The sequence below is a fragment of the Amyelois transitella genome, chromosome 2 (genome assembly GCF_032362555.1).
Source record: "Amyelois transitella isolate CPQ chromosome 2, ilAmyTran1.1, whole genome shotgun sequence".
NCBI lineage: Eukaryota > Metazoa > Arthropoda > Insecta > Lepidoptera > Pyralidae > Amyelois > Amyelois transitella.
Window position 1 is genome coordinate 11,582,598 of NC_083505.1, and position 27,134 is coordinate 11,609,731.

General features: G+C 33.6%; 2 protein-coding genes across 5 annotated transcripts in view; one reads left to right on the forward strand and one right to left on the reverse strand.

The window, feature by feature from the left end:
• Window positions 1-27,134, reverse strand: part of LOC106128974 (protein spire) — a 150,345-nt gene that overhangs the window by 33,644 nt on the left and 89,567 nt on the right. For all 3 annotated transcript variants that reach the window (XM_013327375.2, XM_060945481.1, XM_060945475.1), the window contains exons 4-8: window positions 14,496-14,650; window positions 10,477-10,680; window positions 8,663-8,835; window positions 8,492-8,555; window positions 7,777-7,891 (exon numbers count right to left, since the gene is read on the reverse strand). In XM_013327375.2, coding sequence (XP_013182829.2) covers window positions 7,777-7,891; window positions 8,492-8,555; window positions 8,663-8,835; window positions 10,477-10,680; window positions 14,496-14,650 — 711 coding nt within the window. The remainder of the gene's footprint in view (window positions 1-7,776; window positions 7,892-8,491; window positions 8,556-8,662; window positions 8,836-10,476; window positions 10,681-14,495; window positions 14,651-27,134) is intronic.
• Window positions 115-2,193, forward strand: LOC132901752 (uncharacterized). Of its 2 annotated transcripts, XM_060945498.1 has the most exons (4): window positions 115-385; window positions 1,064-1,124; window positions 1,253-1,312; window positions 1,412-2,189. In XM_060945498.1, the coding sequence occupies exons 2-4, from the start codon at window positions 1,073-1,075 to the stop codon at window positions 1,696-1,698; spliced, it is 399 nt and encodes a 132-aa protein (XP_060801481.1). In that variant the 5' UTR covers window positions 115-385; window positions 1,064-1,072; the 3' UTR covers window positions 1,699-2,189. The 2 variants fall into 2 exon arrangements, with proteins under 2 accessions (XP_060801481.1, XP_060801484.1); XM_060945501.1 differs by lacking the exon at window positions 115-385 and having other exon boundaries at window positions 844-1,124; window positions 1,412-2,193.

Consider the following 27,134-nt stretch of genomic DNA (forward strand, 5'->3'; position numbering starts at 1 on the left):
AGCTCAAAGACTCTTGCCATAAAAATCACCAAATGTATGATTTTTTTTACGAAAAACGCATTCACGACATACCTACTTAACATTCCCACGGAGGTACATTTATAATATCGCACATCCGATCAAATACTGTTACAAGTCGAAAAATCGTGATTTTGAGTTAAGTAAACCACTCGATCCATATTAAAATTCTCTATCAAAATCAAATATCGTTGTAACTTTAGTTACAAAAATGTCCGCGTGAGGGCGTTGTGGCGGTTTATTACTAAGCAAGTTTTCGCATGACACGTCCTTGAATAGTGTTACGTGTCACATTGAAACGAGCGGTAGTGTTTGTCGTCCGCGTAAAAACCGTTGTAACTTGAAATAAGACACTAATACAGAAAAGGTAAGTGTGTTATCCATTCAAGATTATTCTTATAAAATGTAATATTTTTTGTTATAACAATACTTGTCCTAACAATTTATCTTGTAGTTGGTTTATATTTGTAATATAATGTTACATTTCAGTTTATAACAAATAAAATACCCAGTACTATCTTGAAAAGTGATACATTTTAATTTGCCACCTTATATCAGATAAAAATATTACAGTCTTCAAATTCATTAATAAAAAAATATTGTAATATTATGAGTTGTTGCAGTTTTTAATAATTTGTTTGTTTGATATTTTTTGTAATTTAAGTAAGATAGAGATTAATTTTGCCATATTACCCTATTCAACATTATTCCAAAAGATTTTTATTTATAATTTAAAACAACGTAACCGTTATTTAACTTTGTTACCATATTTGAGAAAACAATTTGTTTGCATTATACTGTTTGGTTTAATTTAAATAGAACGAATTGTCATTTTAACTATGTTTATGATGATAATGTCTTACATCGTATCATTAAAAGTATCTAAATGTAGCATTGTTTGAAATTATAATGGTATATTCTACTTCATAAATTTTTAAATAAGTACCTACCTACCTCTTAGCTGCGACAAAAATATGTTGTATCTGTATGTAGGTACTTAGCACTTAGTTACTGATTATGTCCATATTTTAAATAACACTTTCAGGCTTGAATAATGAGGAGAGTCGACAGAATATTGGATTTGGCAAAAGCATTAAAGGACGAAGGTAAATAACAGTATAATAACAGATTCATCACTGGTTATTGGTTAACTATAATTAATAATTGGTTAAACATGAATTTAAAATTATTAATTTTGTCGATGTTATGTTGCTGACCAAATTGTTTTTTTCAGAATCCGATAATATACGAGAGAAAGAGAATATTGAGCCTACCGTTTCGCCTTCAATAATACGTAAGTAGTCTTTGGCTTTAACCTTCTCTTTTAATTTTGCAGGATAAATGACTTATCATACACATAACCTTTTAACGCTTTTTTTATATTTGATTTCAGATTCTACTCATGGCGCTAATCCTATACAAGACAATATTTCTAAAAAATCTGGTGAGAAATATAACGTCAACGAATTGTCTTACCATGATTTTATATCTTTGAAAAAGTTGGCAAACGACTTGAAAATGAAAACAATAACAAAAATTTCTGAAATGAAAGTTATTAAAATTGAGGCTGAATCCCCGGATATTTTGTACTACAAAAATTCTTTTGCTGATGAAGATTTTTCTACATTAAAACTATTAAAAACCATTCCTATATTACCTCCTTTGAAGCCTGCTTATTAATAGCTTTAAGTGAAAATAAAAAGTCTGATTTAAAAAGTCTGTTAAAGTCTAATCATATACCTAAGTTCTATGAAGGATTTTATAAAAGTCTTTTCCAAGATAATGATTAAGTGTTGTTTACTAAGTATGTTCTGTAGGCTGTGATTATTTTACTAAGATTACTAGCAAGGGTATTATTGATAAGAGGATTATTGATTATGTCATTAAGTACAAAAATTTTATTAGTTTCATAGAAGAGCGAAGTAATACCTAGTAATAAGGTATTTTTTTCGAAGATTTTTAAAGATTGTTAAGTTTTTTTTGTGTTCTCATAATTGTAGGTTGTGTTTTTTGTTACTACGAGTATTATTACTGTACGGGTATTGATTATAGAGTTGATTATGTGCCATATTTTATTAACGTACCAAATTGTCTCTCATTAGAATAAAGTGTAAAGTGTAGTTTACGGAGCTTGAGATAGAGAAACTATCTAAAGTAACGATTTATTAATAATGTAAGTATAATAAATAATAATTTTGTTGTATTCATTATTGTTTGCTAAACTATTTCATTAAACTGATTAAAAAATATATATTGCAACATTATTTGACTAATTGTTTTATTTCTATTTTCTATTTTTTTTTATCTAATATAACGTTATAAAGAAAGTCAGCTGTAGGGTAACTGACAAATATACATAAAAGTCTAAAAATACGCATTTTCAGCTTTCCAAACATATATATAACATGTAATTATTGTTAAGACAAAATGCGAAAAAAAGCTTTGATGAGACTTGAAATAGTTTTTTGGCCTTCCTGAAAAAGGTTAAATTTTGACTTAAAACAGTATTTTATCAATCAATCAACGAAACGACTTCACCATAAACCGACCACAAACTTACATCAGCAAAATAAAACTGCGGTCTCGATTCACTGAACAAAAAACAACATTAAATTGTGATAAATATTAAGAAAGTATTACGAACCGATTCTTCCACTTTTCCGAGTAAATCGTCCATTAAGAGACGGGGTAATGACCCGCGGAGAAATGATTTCTATGAAAAATCATCAGCCTGAGGCGGTGTTCTATGGATTTTTAATGGCTTCTGATGCCTACATATGGCGACCCAGAAGTAGTTATATCCATTTGCCCTGTCTACCCTATCAGGTATCTTCTGGGTCTAGCAGCATAGAAAAAATATAGTGTGCCAGCTGCTTCTCTTTCAATGCAGTTCCATTGTAAAAATAAAGGAAGGGAAAAGCTAATAAACGTGGGATTCTTCTTTTAGGCGATGGGTTAGTAGTCTTTCACTCTCTCTTCTTTCAATCTCAATTCCTTCGTTGAGCCATACAGCTGAACGTGGTTTTTCAGTGTTTCCAAGACTGTTGGCTCCTATCTACACCCTAAGGGATAATAATAATAGGATACGAATGTATAATCTTAAAAATATATTTTGAGAAAAGATTCAATAAAATATATTGTTAGCTGCCATTTCTTTTCACGACATGTAATTAACTGCCATATTGGTTTCTTGCACTTTAGACCACTTCATCTATTTACCATGAATGTGGTACAATTCCACTACAGGAATAGGCGTATTCATATAGTGCAGGTTATACTATGATTCGTCAAGGAATAAGGAATAAAATAAGGTTCTTCATCTTACTTACCTAATCCAGGGTCACGGTTAAGAGCGCATCCTGAATCCTCTCCAAAGAGGTGAGGATGTAACCGGGACTGACGCCAGGAGGAAAAAACGTAAACACTAACTTATTATTTATTAACTTAAATAGTATTTATTATGAAAAACTTCTAAACCTTAATTTGCGTAATTTTCTATCAACAACTTAAAAAACGTTGGTTGAATTTTTATCACGTTCTATCGACCTCAATTATTTATTCACTGAATGGGATATCGAATCGGTATTACCGATTTCCGATCTTCTTTAATCGATTACGTGCTCCAGCGACATCAAGTTAATTATATTTAGTAAAGGTATGCAAAAGGTATACCAACATTATTGACACTTTTGAAGAATAAATTGAACATTTTCTACTAATCAAAGTATTTACGCTTTAGTAAAAAAAATTAACATACATATGTTATACAATCATGGCTTTTCTTATCAGAAAGTAGTGCCAAGATTTCAAGGTTTGCTTGCATAGAAAACAATGAAATACGTTTACTTACGACTTATCTCCATCGCCAGAGTGTTTGTTACACACACTCCCATCATAAAAAGAGTTCTTCTTAATATCCCACCAGAAACTTATTCAGATCAGCACAGATTTAGAATAAACAGATCACAATTACGTCAAAGTCAGTATCAGAAAATCCAATACTATTTCCCTTTCAATCACTACGATCCCAACATTGATATAACAAGAAATCTTATTAGCACAATCGTAACTCGGCAAGGGTTGCGAAGCCGGACACAGAACACTTCCTAATCGAATTAAAGGTCACACACTCCACATTAATCGATTCACAAATTCGATTTTTTTAAACACTAGCTGGTTTCATTCACTTCAGTTGTTTAAGTTCAAAAATATTTTTATTTGAAAATCGAATAAGTTCAAACTCGCACCACCGTTCGATTGTGGTAACAGACACCGACTGGTGCAAACGTAAAGATTGTAGGTCTTGCTGTATCGCAGCGGTTCTCAAACTTCACGCATTGAATTTTCTCATTGCTAATGAAAACACTGTTATCACGTGAGCTACCGTTAAATAAATGAAGTTAGAACGTTGATGTGTTCCGAAGTTCATTTCAAAGATAAGATTAATTTCATAAATGTTTATTTAGTATATTTGATTTAAGGTTAGATAAACGTGATGTTTAAATATTATCTTCTGTTTGGAAATATTAAAAGTCATAGCAAAATATAAAGACTAATGATCAGTCGTTTAATAAGAAAATTATTAACAATCATTAAAGTTACAGAACCATAGACTTGCTTACGACACTTATTCGTTTTGCTACTCTGGAATCATAGTAGAATACAAAAGGCGCGGTTTTTTTTTTTATTTTGCTCTTTTTACATCACGTCTAGACCACCAAATTGGATTTCATGCCATTTATCGGTACCTTAAGACGATATGTTCAACTTGACTTTATTTGCGCGTTTGATACACATGTTTATTTAAGGTATAATTTTAATATATTTATTAATTATATTTTCAATTTGTTTACATGCCGAAATAAATGCTAATTTCCAAATTAAATAAAATTTTCCACCATTATGAATATTGTATAAAGTCATTAAAATTTCTAAATTTTTATCATATTTCTCATTTAATAGATACCTACACGGTGTAAAATAACATACATATTAATTAAAGTCATATTATTTTATACTATACCTATTAAATCTTATTATATTTTAAACAATCTGACATAAACAAGTAAATAATCAAGTAATAATATATACATTATGTTTCTGGTTACTTTTTTTTTACTACTGAACTACATTAATACCTCTTAAGAAAATATTTTGTCTCAATGAGAAAGAGTCGCCATGTTTAGAAACACTGTCTACGTAAGTATTGTGATTGTTGTCCAGAATACAATATTGATTGAATATTATATACATATAAAATTTACATAACAGGTCTATTGGCATTATGGTCTAACACGAAATTATCTATGTTAATTGGGTTATTATTGGTTAATGACAATGAATTAACCTGACTGACTGATCATGTTAAAAGTTGCCCTCGGTGAATGCGCCTATTCCCTTAGTCGCCTTTTGCGACGTACTTGGGAAAGAGACACAGTAGATAGGCATTCTGTAGAAAATCTAAACTGTTACGTAACCCTAAATTTCCGCCAACCAGAGTATCCTAAAATTGCTTCCCGGATTACTTCAACCCGTTTTCGGCAATGTTACGTGAACTGTGACGTCACTCGGTTCACCCGGTCGATCCCGGCCGGCCGACCTAGACCGGGTATATCTCAGCAGACAGACGGACGCCCAGCTGACCTAGATAGTCTAAATCTGGGACTTAATTAAAACTGGTTTATAAAGAGAGGTTTTAGTAAATAGTTAAATTAGTAAGTAACCAAATGGGAACTCTAAAAAATCTTCCAGTAAATATTAATTCCTGATTTTCTTTTCTTTTCAATAAATTTAACAGTAAAAGTACATTTAGAAACAATAACAGGAAAATCTTTAACAGCTTAACTCCAAAGATCACTTAATAAATTATTAATTTATTTAGCATTTTATATTATAAGTAAACGTACCTAGTTCTTCAGAATCAACTCTTGCTTATTAATTGCCAGAAAAAATGCAAATTCTAATCTAAAGTTGGAAGTCAAGTCCCTATAATTACAGGGACAATAACTGTGTTGCTCAAAAATAATTTTCATCCATAAGAAGTGGTTATAAAATAAACGAAGCTATTGGAAAATAAGCAAATGTCGGCAGTCCGAAAAATCGCTCTTCGGTGCGTTGAAAAAACGCCAGAGGAGCTATTCAAAAACATTGATAAAGCATAAGTAATATATTCTTTACCTAACTCGCTCTCCATCTAACCATCTAACTCTACGATTAACTTAATAGGTAAAGAAGGAAGATTCGTCATGTATCTTTTTAACGACATAATATAGCCCTTTTCTAGGTTTTTTTTAAAATACGCCCTTTGAGGCAAAAGCCAGCAGAATGGAAGACTAGAACTGACTGATGTTAAAACTTATCATGAAGGTATAAGTACCTACAATGAAGTGTGAGAATTATTACGGAACAGATTGCTATCTCATCTTTATCAGTAAAATAAGAGCGATTTCGTCATGTTCTCACAGTGAACTCGCTTAGCACTTACAACCACTTACAACATTTGGAATTCTTTCGAAATCATTCAATAATACTTGTGTCTCAACTTTGGCGCACTGATTAGTAAGTCTATAAAAATCATAACTTAACTAGCATTAGTCCCAGTTACGTCCTCCCTTGGATAGGGGCCAGGGTCAGAGTTAAAGAACGATCGACGAAATATAAGTTCAAATTAAATATTAACTACCGATCCACCATGGCTCTGCCCGTAGTAATTGCATAGCCTACGCAGATAAAGTAAATTTTTGACGACAAACTGATTATGAAGGCATTACATTCTGCTTTGACTTTTCTTACCTACACTCTGTATAGCTTCGTATATATATAATATAAAGATACTAAACATAGCAATAATATCTCCAAAACTAATTGCTATTGATTTTCGATCAGGCGCTCACGATTCAAGACTTAACTATGAACCAAACACAGTAAGAATAGGGTGTATAAATTTTAATAAATAATACCCATAAAAGTAAACTATATGACTTCGGAAGGACACAATGGAACAGGAATGGGATGGGAATCTGGAACAAGGTATTAAGGTAAATTTACATTAATAAATATATTTTTTATTTGAACTTATATCTACTTACTTATCTCTTACTAGGTTAATTCCAATTAGTTCAACCAATATCATAAATCATAAAAGATTTAGGCCGTATATATTTGGTAGTTAAAATAACAGAAAATAGAACGAACAAAGACGAACAAAAGACAAGCTCTAGTCAAATGAGAAATAAACAAGTAATATACATGCTTATTCCTTATATTAAGCATCCTGTGGAATTAGATCGTGGCAAGTGGAAAGATGTAGTCTCTGCCTACCCCTCCGGGAAAGAGGCGTGATTTTATGTTATGTTATGTTAAGCATCCAGTCACTACCTATTTAAATCTCAATCCCATCATAAAGCCATACAGCTGAACGTGGCCTTTTAGTGTTTTCAAGATTGCTGGCTATGTCTACACCGCAAGGGATATAGACGTGACTATATATATATACATACGTATGTAAGATATTAATTTCTTTCATTTAGCATTTTACTTCAGCTCATATAACAAAATTGAACAAAATTTATTTAAAAGGTAGCTGTCCAAGTTCTTAATTTCCTAAAACTTCTATAGCCTGGAAAGGATCACTAATAACACATAAAATCACCTGTTTTGAGCATTTTTTTTTTTCTATAAGTACATAGGGTTTGCAATATTTGTTTTTTTCATGTAACAAAAACTGTAAGTAAAGTACCTAGTATTAAAAGTACTTACATAATCTCCTGGAGTATGGTGTCGGCCGCAGCTGCCTGCCGACCTGGATGGAAGCCAGGAGCTGTTCCCGGGGCGTCACCTCCCGCCGGGGCGGTGGAAGCTTGCGTTCTGATGCCTAAGCAAAATTATTGAAATACATTTTTCAATTGATCAGATGTGGTCTAACGTAGTCTTACGTGGTCTTAAAAACTTTACAACCTGTTTGTAGTCGAACATACAAATTGCCAAACCAATGGTGTGACCACCGGTACGGGTTTATTAATCCGTTATCACACCAACAAAATCTTATCTCAACTTTGTGTGGTAGGTTGCAGCCTCCACTGCAAAACTTCAAGGTCCAGAGTCGCCTTCTGACTTTGCTATTTTCACTACTAAATATCAGGTTGCGAACATAATTTGCGGGTCAAAAAAAATATCGGGTGCGCAAATTTTTAAATGTGTAAATATATTAATATTTCTATCACTTTCTAGAGAAGGTTAAATTATTTATCTCAGCTTTATCGGACTGAATCCGTTGCTATCAGCATGCTTTATAAACTGTATAACGATTTGAATTAATGTTGGGCAATTTGGCAATATTCAATTTATTTTTAATAATAATTAGAATTTATTTATTTTTTTAACTTATTAGCTTTCTTTAACAACACAGACAATAAAATCAGTAAGAGTATTATTGTTCTCATATGAAAGATAGGTATATCTATTTATAGCTTACCTTTTTGAGTGGAGGTCTACTTCTAATAAATTCGAGTATCATTGCATGCGCGTCTTTCTTAACACTGGAACAAATAATTATTAAAGTTTTTTACAGATTTTCAAAATAGTAAGATCATTAATTAAATATGTACATAAATATTTATAACTAAGAGAGAAAACATCCACTTACCTTTGAGGTATAGCGCCATCTACCTTCCTTAGCGTGTACCTTCTTGACCTAATGTCATCCATGAGGATTTCATACGGAGTCAGTTCATATTCTATTGGTGTTCTGGAGTAGTTCACCTTCTTTAATTTCACACCCATTCTTAATTCACCGATGACTTGCATCCAAAACCGCGCCTGCAAATTTGAAATAGCATTAAGTTAAACGCAAAACGTAACAATTGCTATGCGAAAAGCTGCAGGCACGTGAAATAAATAAAATAAAACTTTGTCATGAACAATAAACTGTACAGGTCTTACTGAATTTGTTCCCAGTCTTTTGTAAAAAAGTTGATACATAGTTTCATGCAGTCAAACCCGAAATTGAAATAAATTAAAACTGAACTTTAGGAATATCAAACGTAAAAATATCGAAGAGTAACATACTAAATTATCGTTAAATTAGGTATAAATAAAATCAATCTTTGATCAAAATATGGTATTCTATGAAATAATATAAAATAGGTAGTGAAAATTTATGTGAAGATAGTATACTGCTATGAAAAAAATAATAGATTATAAGAAGTTACTAGTTAAATGATATACGTATAGGTACTTATAATATAACTAACCACAGAGCAAACTCGAATACCATAGTCAAGGCGGGCACTTATATTTTATACTCACAAAAGATTATGTACGTCAATTAATGATAAATTAAATAAAACAGTATTTTAGGTATTACTATTATATGTAGTTTTAATAACTAAAAATGAAAAAATATGTAAGAATAGATAAATAGGTAAGTACCTACTAGCAAGAAAGGATATTACATGACGATTAATTTCTTCTTCTAATTTTAATATAGGGAATACAAAAGTTAGAACAACTTAAAATATACCTAATTTACAAGCATTTCCATATTCCAAAGTTTGTCAATATCTACGTACTTGTAAGGCTCTCCAGATCCGGCGGTTCGACTGGGCATGATCGAAAAAGTTTCGTGTTAGATTACACAGAGAATAAATAAATCATATATTTTATTCAATTCAATGTTGATGCCAATCGGGATGGATAGACTAATCCATAAAAATACATAAAAATATACAAATTTATATTAATACTTAATAGTGTTACTGAGTTTATAATCTGGGAACTACGATCGTTTACAAATAATCAAAATAAAAAGCATAAAAGATGAAGTAAAAATTTAAACCACGTAGGTCAAGGCAAGGTCTCAAAACATTTACTTATAGGTACGCATTTATATTATACGCATAGTATGTCATACATAAAGATAATAATACTCTAATAAATTTATAGATACCTATACTTAAGTCTTCTTAACCCTTCAAATGTTATCAACAAATCAATATTCCAAACGCGCCAATATACCTACCCGAGATGAATATTTTCACGCGCTGAATTAATTCATGGTAAATTGAATTCTTAGGCGGAGGCGCCTTTAATTATACGTACAATGTGAACTCATTTGAATACGTTATATGCACTTAGATGTGTTTCGTTCACACACAGTGTATAAAATCTGGTTACTATTGATTTTATTTTTAATGTTAAAAGTAAGTCGTTTATTCTATCCTTTTTTTTAATTCTAAGTAGATCACGACTCATTTAATGAGATATGCATTTTCCATAGGTACCTACGTTTTACTGTTTCCTAAGCGAGGCACGAGAACTTTTTTAACAAAAGGATAATTATATAAATAAAAATTTTAAGTGTCTGTTCTACAAATGCTCCCAAGACATCAGCCCAAAAATCGAACAAAAAATATCCGACTTATTCCGAACCCCTTTTTCCAAAAATCGGTTAACACATACCCAATCCGAAAACTGCAGCGTGTCCAAATGTGTGGCTGAATCCTCCGCGGCGCCCATGTCCCGGGCGCCCCCCACTTTCACCCTGGCGAGGAAGGAGGCTAGCTCCAGGGCTTCGGCCACCAGGGCTCTGCAGACGGCGCGGTAATGCGCTGCCGCGGCGTCGCGTGCGCATCGGCCGCCGCCGCCGCAGTGCCAAACGCAGCGCTGGAATGAAAATAAATTATTTATTATTTGGAATAAGAACTTAACGTAGACTCCGACATACTAATTAATTTTCAATCTTGGCTACACTGAAAGATCTTACTTTAATTTATATGTTGATTAATCAAAAGTGGATACCGTCAACAGAGGCTGTTATGAACTGGACCCCAATTTTGGAATACGTTACTTGTAATAAAATTGAAATAAAAACACTACTTGGTTGGACAAAATCTTCCTTATCTTCAAAATATTCTACTTATATCTAGCCTCAGATGCAGAACTAATGGATGAAGTACAAATCTCGAGAGTATTCCTCTTGAATTTTGATATTTATAATCCAAGTATCAAAACAGTCAGATTATCATTTTCTGCTGACAAATTGATATGACACTCCTACCAGGTATTTGTTGCGACAGCCCCGTTGCGTAGGTAACTTGCAGGAATTCGGAAATTAGTATTGTTAGTTAGGTTCACAAATAGGCTACCTTTGCTGTTTGATCTGTTACCTAAGCACTTAGGTACCCACATAATCATGTTAAAAACCTTACTTTTTTAACATTTTAACCAATAAGTATCTTGAAAGGTTAAACTGCGTTAATTTTTTTTTTAAACCTAAGTTCCCATTCTTCAATGATTAAAATGCATGTTCTAAATATCACAGTAGGTACCTACATTTATTCTACAAATATTCGTTGTATAAATTCGCGACGCCATCGGGCTCTTCTACGTTTCTTAAAATCACGCATGAATACACTAAATCTACAAGGTTACCTTAAAATATTAACATACATAGCATATGTACTAGGTATGTTAATATTTTATAACATACCTAGTACATAGCATATGTACTAGGTATGTTAATATTTTAAGGTAATAAGGTTAATAGTCACGTCTATATCCCTTGCAGGGTAGAAAGAGCTAACAGTCTTGAAAAGACTGAGCCAGGCCACGTTCAGCTGTATAGCTTCATGTGGAAAATTATATAAACGAATATATGTAGATAAGCAAAACTGGCAGGGATCTTGGGTATTTTTTATTTATCACTCTCATGTGTTTTGTTGGCAAAATTGTCCATTATTAGGTTTACTAGATATTTTTTTCGCGGCGATGGGTACCTGCTGAATCTTGGGTATTAAAAGAGCAGTTAGTGTGGTATCTCCACCTACCCCTACGGGTAAGAGCCTGTCAATATACTAACATAATGAGCATGTCAAGGTTAACGGTAGGCACGACAGCTTTCGCAAGAATCCTTTGTCTAAACTTCACGCAGCTGACTATTTGAGAGACATGGGCATAATTCTAAGAACCACAAAGCTTTGTTTCATAATAGAAACATTAATGTTCATTACACATATCACAAAATATCAATATGTCATTTTTTTCTAGTATTTTTATTTATTTTTTATTATGTTTTCCTAGTTTTTCCCAATTCTGTACAAACTTTAGGTATTGTAATCATACGTAACATAAATTACAGAGTCATACATCTGTAACAGAAAAGAACGGGATGAACATAATTAAAAATCTATGCTTCTTAAAAAATATCAACGAAATAAATTATAGGTTCCTTCCTACCCTAAATTAAGGTATATCAATAAAAACGGCTTTAAAACTCAGAAGTTGACAACACTTATTCTACCATGGTACCTTCGCAATTACTTACAATACGTTTTGAGAGAACTGATTCAAATAAATCGTTTCAAAGATCGAGATCAAAAAAGTCCCTTGAAAAATCCCTTTGAGGGCGGCACATCACTACATTATTGAGGCAGACTCCGCCCTACTGACCTACTTCTGAGATATCGCTTACTGAAACAAGAGGAAATAGCGCTCAAGTATTTTCTTTGCGTGTATTTGCAGTCACTTTTACGAGGAACTGTTGGAAGATCTTAGGAGAAATTGATAGCAAGATCTATTTCATGAGAAGTTTTAAAAATTTAAGATTGAGAATTCCATCTTCTTGATTTTGAAGATGGATTTAAACTACGAGTCAACCATGACAATCGGGATAATAAAACAATGCCTGTATCAATGCATTTTGCCAATTTCAGGGTTCGTAAAAATCTATTAGGTATGACCTGACTGTAACATTTTTAAATATGTATATACAAAGTATCGCACAATCATAATAATAATCGAGAATGCTGTTTGATCTCAGAATATGTATATAAATATATCGAACAAGATAGACTTTTTTTATTAGGTTGACATCGGACAACCCTATTTCAAGTCAATTTATCTGAAGAGCCAATACATCAATTAGAAAATTATAAATTAAGGTCAAAAGCTTTCGACGTGAAGAAGGCATCATCACGACAAACACTCCACTTCTAGTGCACACTTGGTACACCACTACTATTAGTAAAGTCAGTATTACCTTAATTCTCTGTTAAATGTAAGTAGTCATTCTAAATCTTTAGCATTAAAATCTTAATGACGATGCCCCGAAGAAAGTACGAGTTGAAAGTTTTGCCGTAAAACAAATGAAACGATACTAACTTTAAGACTTTGTTAAGTATATCGAAACCAGTCCGTCCGCACATAAAGGCATCGTTACACGAAAAGTGAATAAAATTAAAAAGATAAGTGTTACTTTTTTAGGTAACTTGGGTGGCGACTTTCACTTAGAGGATGATAGTGATCCTTATCTCTATCAAAGTAGTATAATTGAGTGTTTTTCCTCTCTATACAAGTATGATACACTTCATAGTCAACTTGATTTTCTTGTGTATTGAAATAATGAACGAATGTTCAATGATCAAGCTGTTCATTGAATTTAACATTTATCAGTATCACGTCTTTATTCCTTACTGGATGGACAGAGCTTACATTCTCGAAATAAAACGAAATGCCATGCTGAGGTGGGTGGTCTTATGGAATCGAAACCAATTTTATATTGGCCTCAAAGCTTAGGTAAGCTAACATTTAAACAATTTAATTTATTAGATCTATTGATCTATATATATACATCAATGTAAAAAATAAACGATTACTTATTATAAAATATTTTTTTGCCACTAAACATAAATCGATAGATATAAGCTGAGTGGAGTTAAGAGACACGACAACACAAATAGATTATCAAAATACAATAATGGCATAATATTCACTTTCTTTTCCCAAATTCCCTACTGACATGACGCCTTCAATCACCCTGATTCTTGAGACCTTAAGATTATCCATAAAAATTATGACAAGTGTTGCATCACACCACTCTGACTGACGAGACGACACTAGCTTTCACTAAACCATATTAGGGAAAGGGATTCCATGACCAAATATTGATATCTATATGGACTTTAAAGTGAATTTGATACTGTATTGACATTTTAATGCGTTAAGTGTTATATTATAACTTGTTTGGAAATGGAATGGTAAATGCGTAAGAGTTTATGACTTGGGAAAGTGAATCACTTAAACTCACAAGTGTCTCGAAAATAATTAAGTACAAACATCTGAAACATTTATATCAAATCAAGCGATTTGCTACTTAGAAAAATTTCTTATGAGGAAAATAATCACTTAAATCACTTCTGCTCCCCCTCTAGGTGGTTGAGACCTACATAATCATCACGATCATGCTTTACCACGATCCCTGCGTTATTTCAATTGCTTCATTCACATTTATACAATTTTTCACGGGAGTTTGCTGGTTTAGGATACTCTTGAACTAATCTTCCGCAGGACGTTCTTGTATTCATTCTAGTTCTTGTCCCGGTTGCGTTCTCTCCTTGAATAGAAGCCCAAGTTTCACCTTTGTAATTATTCTGCATTCCTTTAAATTATATTTATTTCTAAAAAAAATAAGCAGAACCAACCTCAACAACATCTTTGAGCGTGAACCTCCGCCGCCTGCGCCTGCGCCGCGGCGCTGGCTCGGCGTCCCGTTCTATGCCCTCGTCGTCGGTGTCTGCGCGCCCGCACTCCGACGTCTCAGACTCTTCGGACAGGACGCCAAGTTCCTCCTCATCATCTGTAATTTAATTAATTAATCAGTTATTTTTTTTACAGCTTTTGTCGTTTGCGTTCGTAACGCACGCTATTGACAAATTTCTCACCAGTTTAACCAATGACTGAGTACCAAACTTTTATCCAAATTAGGTTGGAAATAGCTACTTTTTTCATGATAATAATTTAAATATTTTTCCTGTCCAGTAACACTAAAATATTTTCTTAACATTCAAATTCGTATTTAGCAAAAAAAACTGGCCCGCCGACGCGATCAACAGACAATAGCTCGGAACCTTGGCAACCACGTGTGGTCCGATTGCACACGCCGATCACGATCCGCTACAGTTATTGACACCCGATGTTGCGCAAGCGCATGCCTCGGATCCGCCGCCTATTGTCACGCTATGGCGCGAAGCCTCTCGTGAAATTGATAATCATTAATAGCATAGGTGATTTGCGTTCCTCTATATCTTTTAGAAACAGGTAGGTAATGTTAGAAAAAATTCTGCAGAAAAGTAATTTATTGTTATCCAGACCTTTCTTTTTCATCAGTTGAATAAGCAAATAGTTTAAATACACTCTATTTATTCAACTGTTGGCTTAAGAGCTAAATAACACATTTTATTCGGTAAGAGTCGTACGAGGCAAGTAAAGCACAAATAGGCACAGATAGTAACGGCCGAATACTGAAACGTTACTCAAATCTTATACTCAGTTGAAGGGCTCTTAAATTTAAGCATATCTCAGATTTAAGTAGTATACTCAAAGGCTACTCAAATGATTTCAAGGCATACTCAGCTAAGCAGCCATCAAATAATTTAAATCATGGTAACATTCACGATGTCTCGTTCTAAGCAACATTTTTGAATGAAGAATATTTACAATGCTACTTAAATGAGTTAAAACAATTAAAGTTTTATTCGGTACACAAATAAAATAAAATTTCGGTTCGGTTTAAAATCATTATTACTAAATGTTCTGGTATTATTATAAAAATTATCACGAAAGTAAACGTAAACAATTACGACCAAATTGTCGTAGAATGAAACGTTCTAGCCTAATGACATGATACCTGATACTAGAGTGAGCGCGGTATTATTTTTGAAAAGTTTTTATTATTTACTCTTTACTTATATTATGGAAGAAAAAAGGAAACTGGAAAAAAGTGAGTATAAACAATAAAATATTAACTGTAAACAAACTGCCGTTTCGTTCAATTACAAATAAGATTATTGGATGTTTAACTTTATTGTATGCTTTTAGATACTAGAATATCATTGAAAATAAGGAAACGAATGTCAGCATGATTTTAAAGAAGCATGAAGCTTGGGATTCTGTTTGCCAGCAGTACAAAGCTGTTGCTGCAAGCGGCTTCAGAAGTTGGCAACAACTCCTCTCGTTATGAGAACCTCAAACAGAGGTCTAAAAAGAATATTGCCAAAGTGAATGTAATGTCTCCAATAATGAATAATAAGTGAATGTAATGTGATGTAAGAGGTAGAAAATTATACTATTTAATAAAGGTTTTATAAAAAAACACCATGTTTAATTAGAAAAATATGTATTGATTATTGTTGTCCTTACAAGAAAATTTTGATTGCCACTTGGCCCTATAGGTTGCGCTATAAGCTCATTTTCAATATTTGGTAATATAGTTTCTTCTGTCTCTTTGGAAACACGGAACCGGGCACGAAACTCCACATCATCGTATTTTTCAAATTCATTTAGCTTTTCTACATTTCGGCGACTCACTGTAGGTCTTTCATGATCAGAAAGAGACGATAGCGATGATAAAGACATTTTTTAATGTTTAAGTTTCAATTTACAAATAAAAGTTCAGATTTAGGAGACCTTTCGACCACTCTCAGATCTAAGAGACGCTCAAATCAATTTGACAGTTCGTTTGACAGTTAACTACCCTTGAGTAGCGTTTCAGTATACCAATTTTACACTGAGTGGCGTTTGATCGCAACTTAATTATGGGGTCATTTAAATTTAACACATGCTTATAATTTACGTTTGAGAATACGAATTTTGTGTTTAAGAGCTACTCAAACATTTAAGTAGCCGTTAAATATTTGAGTAACGTTTCAGTATTCGGGCGTAAGAGTAATATAATAAGGACCATAATATATATGTAGGTAATTTAACATCATGGTGCTGAAAATGTACGCTGAAAGATATGGCGTGATCCTATAGGTCACACAGTTACAATTGTGCTGAAAACCGTACGACATTATCAGACATACAATAAAAAAAAATTTACGTGCCGTGCCGAAAAAGAATTTTCTCTTCTTCCTTGCTACCTGCTTTATGAGCTAGAAAATATTTAAGCTACTATTTCTAAAGTCAGCATTATGAGACTCAATAAGTATAATTGCTTTAGCCTCACAGAAGGAAGCCTTTGATCTTTAATCGCTTGATACTAGTAGTCTGATACAGAGAAATCGTGAATCGTTATTCAATATAGTGTACGAAAAGCTTAAGTTCAAAGGAAGCTCTTTTGAACCTTATTTTTATAACAATATAGTTCTATATCCTTTAAGCAATTATCGTATCTAAGTGTATCGGCGATTTGCAGGCGCCTACAATAATTTAGTAACCGTTGACCCATGGCTTGCATCATGAGGCTGAGTCATCAATATTTACTATCTGTTTACATAGACGTGACGTGGCCTTTTATATGATCGGTCCTTTCAAATCAAACGCGCCGTTAAAGTCCTAATCATTTGATTTCGTCAGGCGATGGTATTCACAAAAAAATTGGACTAACACATATATGTACTTCCATAAGAGATTTGTGTTATGTGTTTCAAATTAGATGGCCAAATTGGATTTGAACATCCTTGACCCAGGTTTAAAAAACATATTAGACCTGGCCGGGGTTTAACCCAAAATACAGATAAAATACTCGCTTTAAATCGCTCGCTCGAAATAACAATAGTAGAGTTATACTATATTTATAACAATTTCAATTAACACAAAAATAATTCATGATAAAGAAAATGTACTATTTATAATAATAAGGCAGTTAACTCGAGCGAAAGTTTGTCCTCTCGTATAAATGATCCACAATAAAAGCGGAAGATACATCTCATGACAGCAATACAACATTAAATATCAGAATGGGACCATCCAATTACACAACGCGTTACATAAGGCCATGTCATCGGCAAGGATATTAGCCTAACAAGGGTTTTGTTACAAGTTTTAGTCGATATTTCTCAGGTTTATGTATAGTTTTATAGTCGGCAGACGCCAGAGTTAGGCGAAAGGAAGGCGCCACGTGCTTTGAACGTAATAACTTTTGACTAAGAAAGGTAAAACAGAAGACCCTAAGTGTGAATTGCAGCAAAGCTTTGGCTTTAGTTTACGTCAATTTTTATATTATTAACGGTGACTAGAGATTGGTGCAATACAAATTAAATTTTTTTAGGAGGTTTAGATAAGAAGTTGGCAACAAGTTAAAATATGGTAACCCACACTCAGACTTCATACAATGAAGTCATGACAAGTCTTGACAATTAATCAAATTCTTGGCAACTGAATGTGGTTTTTCAGTTCTTTCGAGACTGTTTCCTATACTTACTCCATGAGGGATAAAAACATGATAAACTCTTGTCGATTCTCAATTTGATAGGCGAACAATAACAATAATTCCTACGCATTGTAATCCAACACTTCAACAACCAAGGATCGTAAACCTAAATGGAGTTTGCGTAACTCAGCTATTTATTTGCTTAGCATGCTATTGGTTTACAAGCTATGATATCCTGGTATGGAATAGTGTTAACGATTACGGAGAATTATGTTACTTTACAAACGTGGGAAATGTGTAATTATTTATTGAACCAGCTTTCCCGTAGGCTCGGCTGCGTGGGTCGTGTCAAATAAAAAAAAATGTGGTACCTAATGCTCTGAAGGATAACGGGTAACCTTTATTTATTAATTTATGTAAATCAAGGATAACGTTGAAATAGAATTTTATGTGAAAGAGTTTTTAACACCGGTTAATTTCGGCATTGCATTGTCTGTCAGGAGTCATAATCGATTCAAACAGTCATGTATAATTTATATACATATCAGTTTTCAAAATAAAAACATATACATATATTCTACGCCCATGATTAAATGTATAATTTTCTTTTTCTCTTATAATATTAATCTTAAAATATTTTCATTTTAATTATGACAAGAATTTACTTAACCTAAAAACTTGTGCAGACAGCCTTCTGCCAACCCTTACAAATAATACCATGAATAATTATAACCAAAAATCGTTCAACTTTAACAATTACCGTAGCTTAATTAAAAACGGCACATAGTCTCGAATAGCATATAACGTTATAGATGTTAAGAAAAGCAGTTAGGTATCGGAATCGGTTCGATAACGTTATTTCACTAACAGTTATCTAAGACATTCACTTGTGACTAAGAATTTAATCGGATAATTTTCCTGTGAAATCTACTCAATCTTCTTGAGAAATTTTCAGGTCATTGCTATTTTGCAAACAGATTGATGAGTTATGTATACGCATAATGCTTCTGAATCACATACATAAGCGACCCTTTCCCAGAACGGTAGGCAGAAACTATAATTATATTCCCCTTAGCTATCATCCCTTTTAAATCCCTGCATAATTTATTCTCTCCAATATTTCAATAGCACAGATATTGCTTATATTCGTAACATCTAGATCCGCATCTCAAACTTAGCAATATAAAATTTCTCACGTCCCATTAACAGAGTGAAAACTACAATCGAACTATGCCCGCTAAGGCTCAGTGTACACGGCTAACATTATAAGGGCGTGGTCCGATTACAGCTCGGATTATAGCGACAATGCAAGGCCCGTCCCGTGGACTGATGCAAATGTTTGCAAAGCTTTCGTATACGTAACCGTATTTACTGTACAACATACATACATATAATCACATCTATGTCCCTTGCGGGGTAGACAGAGCCAACAGTCTTGTAAAGACTGATAGGCCACGTTCAGCTGTTTGGCTTTAAGATAGAATTGAGATTCAAATAGTGACAGGTTGCTAGCCCATCGCCTAAAAGAAGAATCCCAAGTTTATAAGCCTACCCCTTAGTCGCCTTTTACGACATCCATGGGAAAGAGATGGAGTGGTCCTATTCTTTTTCTATTGGTGCCGGGAACCACACGACAAAGGTAACTGTACAAAGGGAACCTTAATATTGTAAAAAGGGTGTTAGACTAAATCCCTATAAATAAACTTGAGATTCTTCTTTTTGACGATGGGCTATATCAACCCAGCCATACATCTGAACGTGGGCTTTCAGTCTTTTTAAGACTGTTGGCTCTGTCTACCCCGCAAGGGATATAGACGTGACTTTATGTATGAATGTATGTTTTTATTTAATTTTTATGCACGTCAAATGTACAACTGGAGAACTTCATACTATTTATATTAAATGCAATTACACGTGTGTTTGTTTGGTTTATTTTATTTTAAGAGTGTTATTAAAAGTTTATTCAACCCGAGAGAGTGTCCTCTGTTTTATTTGGGTCAGTAACGTCCCAAAACAGTGTCATAAAATTTTTATTTTAAAGATCTACGTATCATCTACATACATACTCGTAGCTTTCCCCTGATAACATCAGTGACTTTAAACGATACTATTTTAAACATCAACGATATATTGACGAAGAAGACATGATGATAAAATTAACAGAAATATAAAGAAATGTTTTTAATAAATTCCAACAAAAAGACGATACTACTCGTAATTCTGTATTTGATTATCTAAGCTGGTGCACATAGCATGTAAATGTGGAATAGAGATTTGTTTTATACAGACGAAAAAACTTCTCTTAAACGTAACAAACACATTGAAACTTTAAACAAACCTGAAAACCGCATCAAAATCGGTTCAGCGAAACGCCAGATCGCGGACAAACATACATACAGGTCAAACTAAGAACTACCTTTTATTGAAGGCGGTTAATAATACCTATTAAAAGTGACTGACATATGTGTGGTTTGGTTATCTCGGGGTGCACTAAGAGAAGGTTTCGCGAAATTCCCACGGGAACGAAAACTAACGAGAGTTAACTCCACACTGGCGGTATCGGGGGCGTACTCAATTATTTTTTAATATGAATCCCAAAGTCTAACACTTAAATTGATATCTAAATGTCCATATGGTTTTCTATAACTATTTGACTGCATGTATGTAGCTCATCACTGTGTTGTTGTAAAACTGTAAATTACCCCCTTTCATTTTACTGTGCCTTACCATTTTATGTCTTTTTCGGAGAACTACACAATCTATAGGAAATCGAACGATAATTCCGACGTATAACTCTATTCGTGTCAACTACATGACTATCAATAGTCGTAAAATGTTAATCGTATCCGTAGAAATTGTAAAAATAAGTTACAATAGAAATGCCATATTGTACTTAAATGTGGAACTGCGGGAATGATGTGTCGCCGTTTGGCAATGCACGCAGTATTCTGCGCAATTATAAAGCTGTCAACATAGATTCATACATATAATCACGTCTTTATCCCTTACGGGATACACGGCCAACAAACTCGAAAATATTGGGAAGTCACATTTAGCTGCATAACTTAATAAAGAATTTAAGCCTTCCCTTTGATTGATTTTTACAACCTGCCCGGAAAGAGAAGCAGCTGGTAAATACTATATTTATCTTTGCTACGGAAGCCCAGAAGTAAGGCTGTCAAATAATATGAAAACTTTATGATGGTAATTATCACCAGCACTCACCACTTCTACAGTCTTCTATTATTCCGAATTCTATGATCGTATCAAAAATGAACAGAAAGATATAATAGTAAAAAAAAAATTTTACCGTAAATAACATTTGATTCTCACATGTAACAAGTTAATTTTATATGCAAGTTACCTAATTTTAAATTTTGAATTTTGTAAGTCATGTTTTTACACGAAGAGACTCACGTCTGACCCCTGCAAACTTTAGGGTAATCTAACCTTGATGCCTGAATGTGTTGGTTTCATCGGGATGTATTCCCTTACCGATTAGCAATAAAAAAAATTAAAGTCGAGGGCCGAGAAATGATCAGCAAAAAAGACATATAGTATAGATATACATATTGTTTATTTCAGTCATATAGAAATGGACTATACATAACTCAGAAAATAACATCCCTCTACGTTATTTGTCAAATAGACCAATAGCCGAAGGCTAAAAAACAAGGGAAAAGCGAATAAACTTGGGATTCTTCTTGAAGGCGAGGGGCTCGCAACCACTCACTATTTGAATCTCAATTCCATCTTATGCCAAACAGCTAAACGTAGCCTTTCAGTCTTTTAATACTGTTGAGTCTGTCTACGCCGCAAGTGATAAAGACGTGATTATATGTATGCATGTGAGATGCAGATATCACAAACTGAAATGAGATACAACCGTAGAGATGCACATGTTTATTCCGATGTGGGCGAATAAATCGAATCGAAAGTATCGAGTATCGATAGTATCTCAGGATGCGGGTCAGTCGGACGGCCTCATTGGGCAGGTGAACGCGGCAACAACGCTTGTATAATGGAGCTCGTAACCGTATGGAGTATGGTTAAACTTTAATTAATTTTCTAGCGGATTCTTATGATGCTTAGACTTTTAATAAAAATGCTCAAACTGGCTCTTGCATTCTCAGAAACCCAACCATCACTAATCTTTTATTTTGATTCTGAATAAAATATAAGGGGTATTCGTTACAAATCATCATAACAACATTAATATTCGTAAAATAGTTCTTCAGTAAATAAATAATCAAACTTAATTATCCTAACGAAAATGATGATCCTGAAAGAGCATTGTATTTAAAATGTCTTGTTCACTCCATTCTTTTAATGATCCTTGCCGTTTGACCGTTTTGGTCCACTATTGTTCATATGTCTTCGGCTATTTTAACCGATTCTATCAAATGACAGTATCTCTATTGATCTGTCCGTTAGTGATCGATGTTACCGATTTGAGAGGTCGTTTTATCAGAACTTTCTGTTGAATGATTTCAAACAAAATTATTGAAATTTAAGGAAAAGAAAGGTAATTAACCAATTAATGGTATAACGAAAAATCCTGTTAAGGCCTGTTCCCACGGGAATTATGGGGAATCCTCTCTTAGCGCAACCCTCGACAACATGAGGACTCTATATGACAAATTTCAAGTCTGACCTTGACCAAGCGTTTAAGGCTATGCGTTGTCTGTCAGTCAGCTACTCAGAAAAGGAAGAGTTTAAAATATATAAATTTGCTGATCAAAAATAAAGCGAGACTAGAAAAGATACTCGTAATTAACATTTTTTTCCTAAAAGCAAGTTCAAATCGTATAACAACAATGTAAGGCACGTGCATTAAGCACAGAAGTACTACAATTTGAAAGTTTTAATCTTGTATGCAGATCTGACGATTCTCACGAAGTTCCCACGTTAGGGTAACGTTTTTCCCTTGAAATGTAATTTATCTTTGTCTTCACTGATCTCGTCGTAAAAGCAATCTTATTTAAAAAGCTCGCTTAACTACATCCTTCCAACTTCATATTTTTTAAAAACAAGTCTATGTTACTGTAGCTAAAACATTTGTAATCAGCTCGGAACATTTAATACAATAAATTTCATAAAGGAACACCGCAAGGATATAAGTATCTTAGGCACTATATTTTATATAACAAGTTGGCGTGATAAATGTTTAATAGAGCAACAGGAAGATGTTTTACAGTAAAGTTGCACTTAATAACACAAATAATCCAGTAATAAAACTGTTAGTATACGAGCCTGTGAACGTTATGATTGGCATAAAATTTTCTAGATACAAACGGTACGCTTTCCGGCGGTGTTATTAAAACACGATAAATTCATCACGCTGATAGCAAAGTCTAGGAAACATCGGGAGGAAATCGTAAACGTGTATTCGAGAACTTGCAACCCGATCATGAATCGAGTCGACGAGACGTGGACGTTGCAAAAACGACCGCGAAAGCAGAAAATATGACAAGTTAATTTAGATTGAGCGACTGTGGGAGCTAAGGTGTAACCATATCTTAGACATTCCTTTGATAATATTTTGGTCTTTGAATTGATCTGGGTCTTTTGAAGAGATGAACCCAAAGTGTACGAGTCATTCATAAAAGTGGATAGTGACTTACTAGTTAGCTGATGATATAAACGCACAGCCCAAACCGCTAGGTTTTATGTAAAATTTACCATGTAGATTCCTGAGGATGACTCCTGAGGGGTTATGTGGTGTAGTTTAGGGATGCAATAAGAGCGGATACATATGAGCGAAATAAATGTGGATTTTTCGTTTTACTGCGGTTCTCGTGGACGCACTCTAGTTCATTTTCTAATATATTTTGAACTTTTTCAAATTTCAAAATATATTTTTTTTTGAAAGGTGAAGATTTTTCCGGAACATTGCTATCGTTGGATTGTGTAAATGATTCTTCAGATATAACTTAAATTGTATGATGCACAAAAAGCGTCCTTATTGCATTATGTAATCTTTCCAGACAAATTTATGAAACTTGCCTGAAAGGGAATAAGAAGATATTCTGGGAATGTGATTCTTCTAGATTCTAGAGCGAATGCATCTAATGAATACGTTACTTTAAGTCAATGAAATACAGGCGGAACAAATCGTCTCGTTCCATTGTGAGCGAAGTTGGGAGCCGTGCAGAGGTCGTATGTGAAGGAAACAGAACTATCATCTGTAGGGTCCAATATATACTAGTAAGATATTGACAGAAATTGACTACATCAATGTACAGATCTGCTGCTTTTTTAAACTGGTTACTAAGAAAAATGTTTAAGATCAAATAAAGAAAACTACTCGGTTTTGTCAAATTGGTATTTAAGTTAGAATGATACTCGTAGGAACTCTTGCGCAATAAGCAACAAAATCTCTCATTCTTCATTCCTTTGATAACCTATGATACAAACATGATTTGGATTTTTACACCGGATAATATTATCTTAAATAGTTATTATTAGGATCGTTAACAAGATTGTTAACTCGTGTAATATCTACGCGATATTGCTATGACGTCAACAAACAACAAAATTAAGAATTTTGTACCTCAGTTTTATTACATTCTATGTCTACAACTTGTCATATCAGATATTGAAGTAATAGTGGTTATAGAACCTTTTCAAGAGTGATTGTACATGTTAATGTATACTGTAGGTAAGATTTCATTGTGATTAAACCTAACTTCGATGACTTGATCTGAATTTTGGTCGACGAAATTTTATTAATGTAATACGTAAATTCAAAAGTTTGTGAGATAATATTTTAATATATGAATATATATATAATGATAATATTATAACGTTATGACAGGGTTTTCACGCGGACGAAGTTGCCGCCTCTAGTATGATTAGAAGAGGGATGTAGATACAAGTTTGGTGGACACAAAAAAATAAAAGAACGGAAACGTCAAACGGAACATTGCACTGGAATGCGGTGGGAATATTTAAATTTCGGAATTCTCTCCATTGTGCACTTTTACCCGTAATTACAAAGCTGATTTATATCGTCTTGTATGAACACTAGCTATGCTACTTTGAAAACTTTTGTAAGCATGAAGATTCAAAAGACACGTAACATGCGAGGTGGTCGAATAAATAATTTAAGTGCACGACTTAATGCACAGGATCAATTAGACTACAATTTTCAGAGAGTTAGGAACGGGATTTACGCCAGGGGGATGACTTTTCATATTATTTGGTTTAACACGTCAAATTTTATTAATATTGTGTTGTTTATGTTGTGTTGCCTACTGCTAAATAATTTAAAATAAATAACTATAGACTACATGTAGCTAGTTATCAATGAAGAGCAGGGAATAAAATCAAACGAATCCGAATCATACGCATAAATAAATGAAAATAAAATCTAGAAATTAGTATAAAAATAAATCTAAAACTAATGTTCATTCGTACTTCAAAAACGAAACAAGCATATTTATCTTATTACGAGTATAATATCATTATAAATATGTACCTAAGGAAAGTGATTAGACGACCCACGCGGAAAACAAATGTCTATTACTTTATCATAGAAAAACATAACTATTCGTAGAAACTTATCTCTTGATAAACCTACGCACGTCTTTAATCATTCTATTGGATTACGCGGCTACCGTGGGGCAAACAAATTGAAATATAATTCGACCCATGCTGGGTATTCGATGGCTCTTCGTGCATGGCAATGGATCTCTTCACACGATCCCATCATTTGGTTTTCGTTATGGCTTCATTACCATGGTATTTTAAAACTTATTGATTTTTAATAGTTTAATTTGTCGACGTGATGTTTTGAATGCAGATGAACCACTTTTGCCACTATATATTTACTTAAAAAACATATTTGTTTGATTGAGAGCTGAATCATGTTATGAGCATTTCTAGGTGTCTCAGATTTCATTAGATTGCTCTGGTCATTCCTTTTGTAGGTTGGTAAAGTTAAATTACATTTACTTTGGACTATGCAGCCCTTTTTTATACAGTTCGATATAAGTTTTAGTATATCTGAGCATCTTCGCGGTAAAATCGAGTTGGCTAACTCTTGATTAAGTCGGGAATATTTTGGTAAAAGGTGAGGTCAATTCTATCAGCATGTGTATTCCCAAATGCACCTTCCGCCACTATGCTTCCGGGTCCAAGCTCGCCAAAACTTAAATACTCTGTTTATATAAAAAAAAATGTACTGTACAGTTCCCGGCACCAATAGAAAAAAAAGTGGGACCACTACATCTCTTTTCCATGGATGTCGTAAAAGGCAATTAAGAGTAGGCTTATAAACTTGGGAATCTTCTTTTAGGCGATGGGCTAACAACCTGTCATTATTTTAATCTCAATTCTATCGCTTAGCGTAACAGCTGAACATAGCCTATCAGTTGTTTCGAGACTGTTGGCTCTATCTACTACGCAAGGGATATAGACGTAATTATACGTATGTATGTAAATAAAAATAAAAAACACCTAAATAGGTTAGTAGTGCTAACAGATCAACTGTTACCCGTATCTACTTAGTAATTACCGTTCTTATCTTTACTGTGTACCGTATCGCACTATTTCCATGGTAGACCCAGTTTTTAATGTTTTGCGTATGGGAGCCGATGCATGGGAATCATTGATAGCACTCCTCTGCCCATTGTCATAGTGCGGGTTCGAATCCGGGTCGAGACTAATTGTATTCTTGCGGCTTTGTGCGTGTATCAGCCACTGTTTGGTGAGGTCACGCGAACTGGAGGGTCCCGTTGCGGTAAGCCTACTTAAAACATTAGAATATTTAAATCGATCATGAGAAAAGTCCGTTGATCGACTGACAAGAACCAGAGAGTAAAAAAGGAAGGTATTATCATTAACATTTAGTAGTAGTTAGTAGTTTTATTCTATATGCAAAATTTTATAAAATGGAGTAGGAGATTTTTTTATTCAGAAATGTTTGGTGTTGTTTTAACATTTTTATCAGCGAATTTAACAAGCA

Excerpts from the sequence above, each read along its gene's own strand:
- LOC132901752 (XM_060945498.1), top strand. The coding sequence starts at position 1,073 with ATGAGGAGAGTCGACAGAATATTGGATTTGGCAAAAGCATTAAAGGAC. Across the intron at positions 1,125-1,252 it reads AAAAGCATTAAAGGACGAAG|AATCCGATAATATACGAGAG; the intron begins GTAAATAACAGT and ends TGTTTTTTTCAG. Across the intron at positions 1,313-1,411 it reads CGTTTCGCCTTCAATAATAC|ATTCTACTCATGGCGCTAAT; the intron begins GTAAGTAGTCTT and ends ATTTGATTTCAG.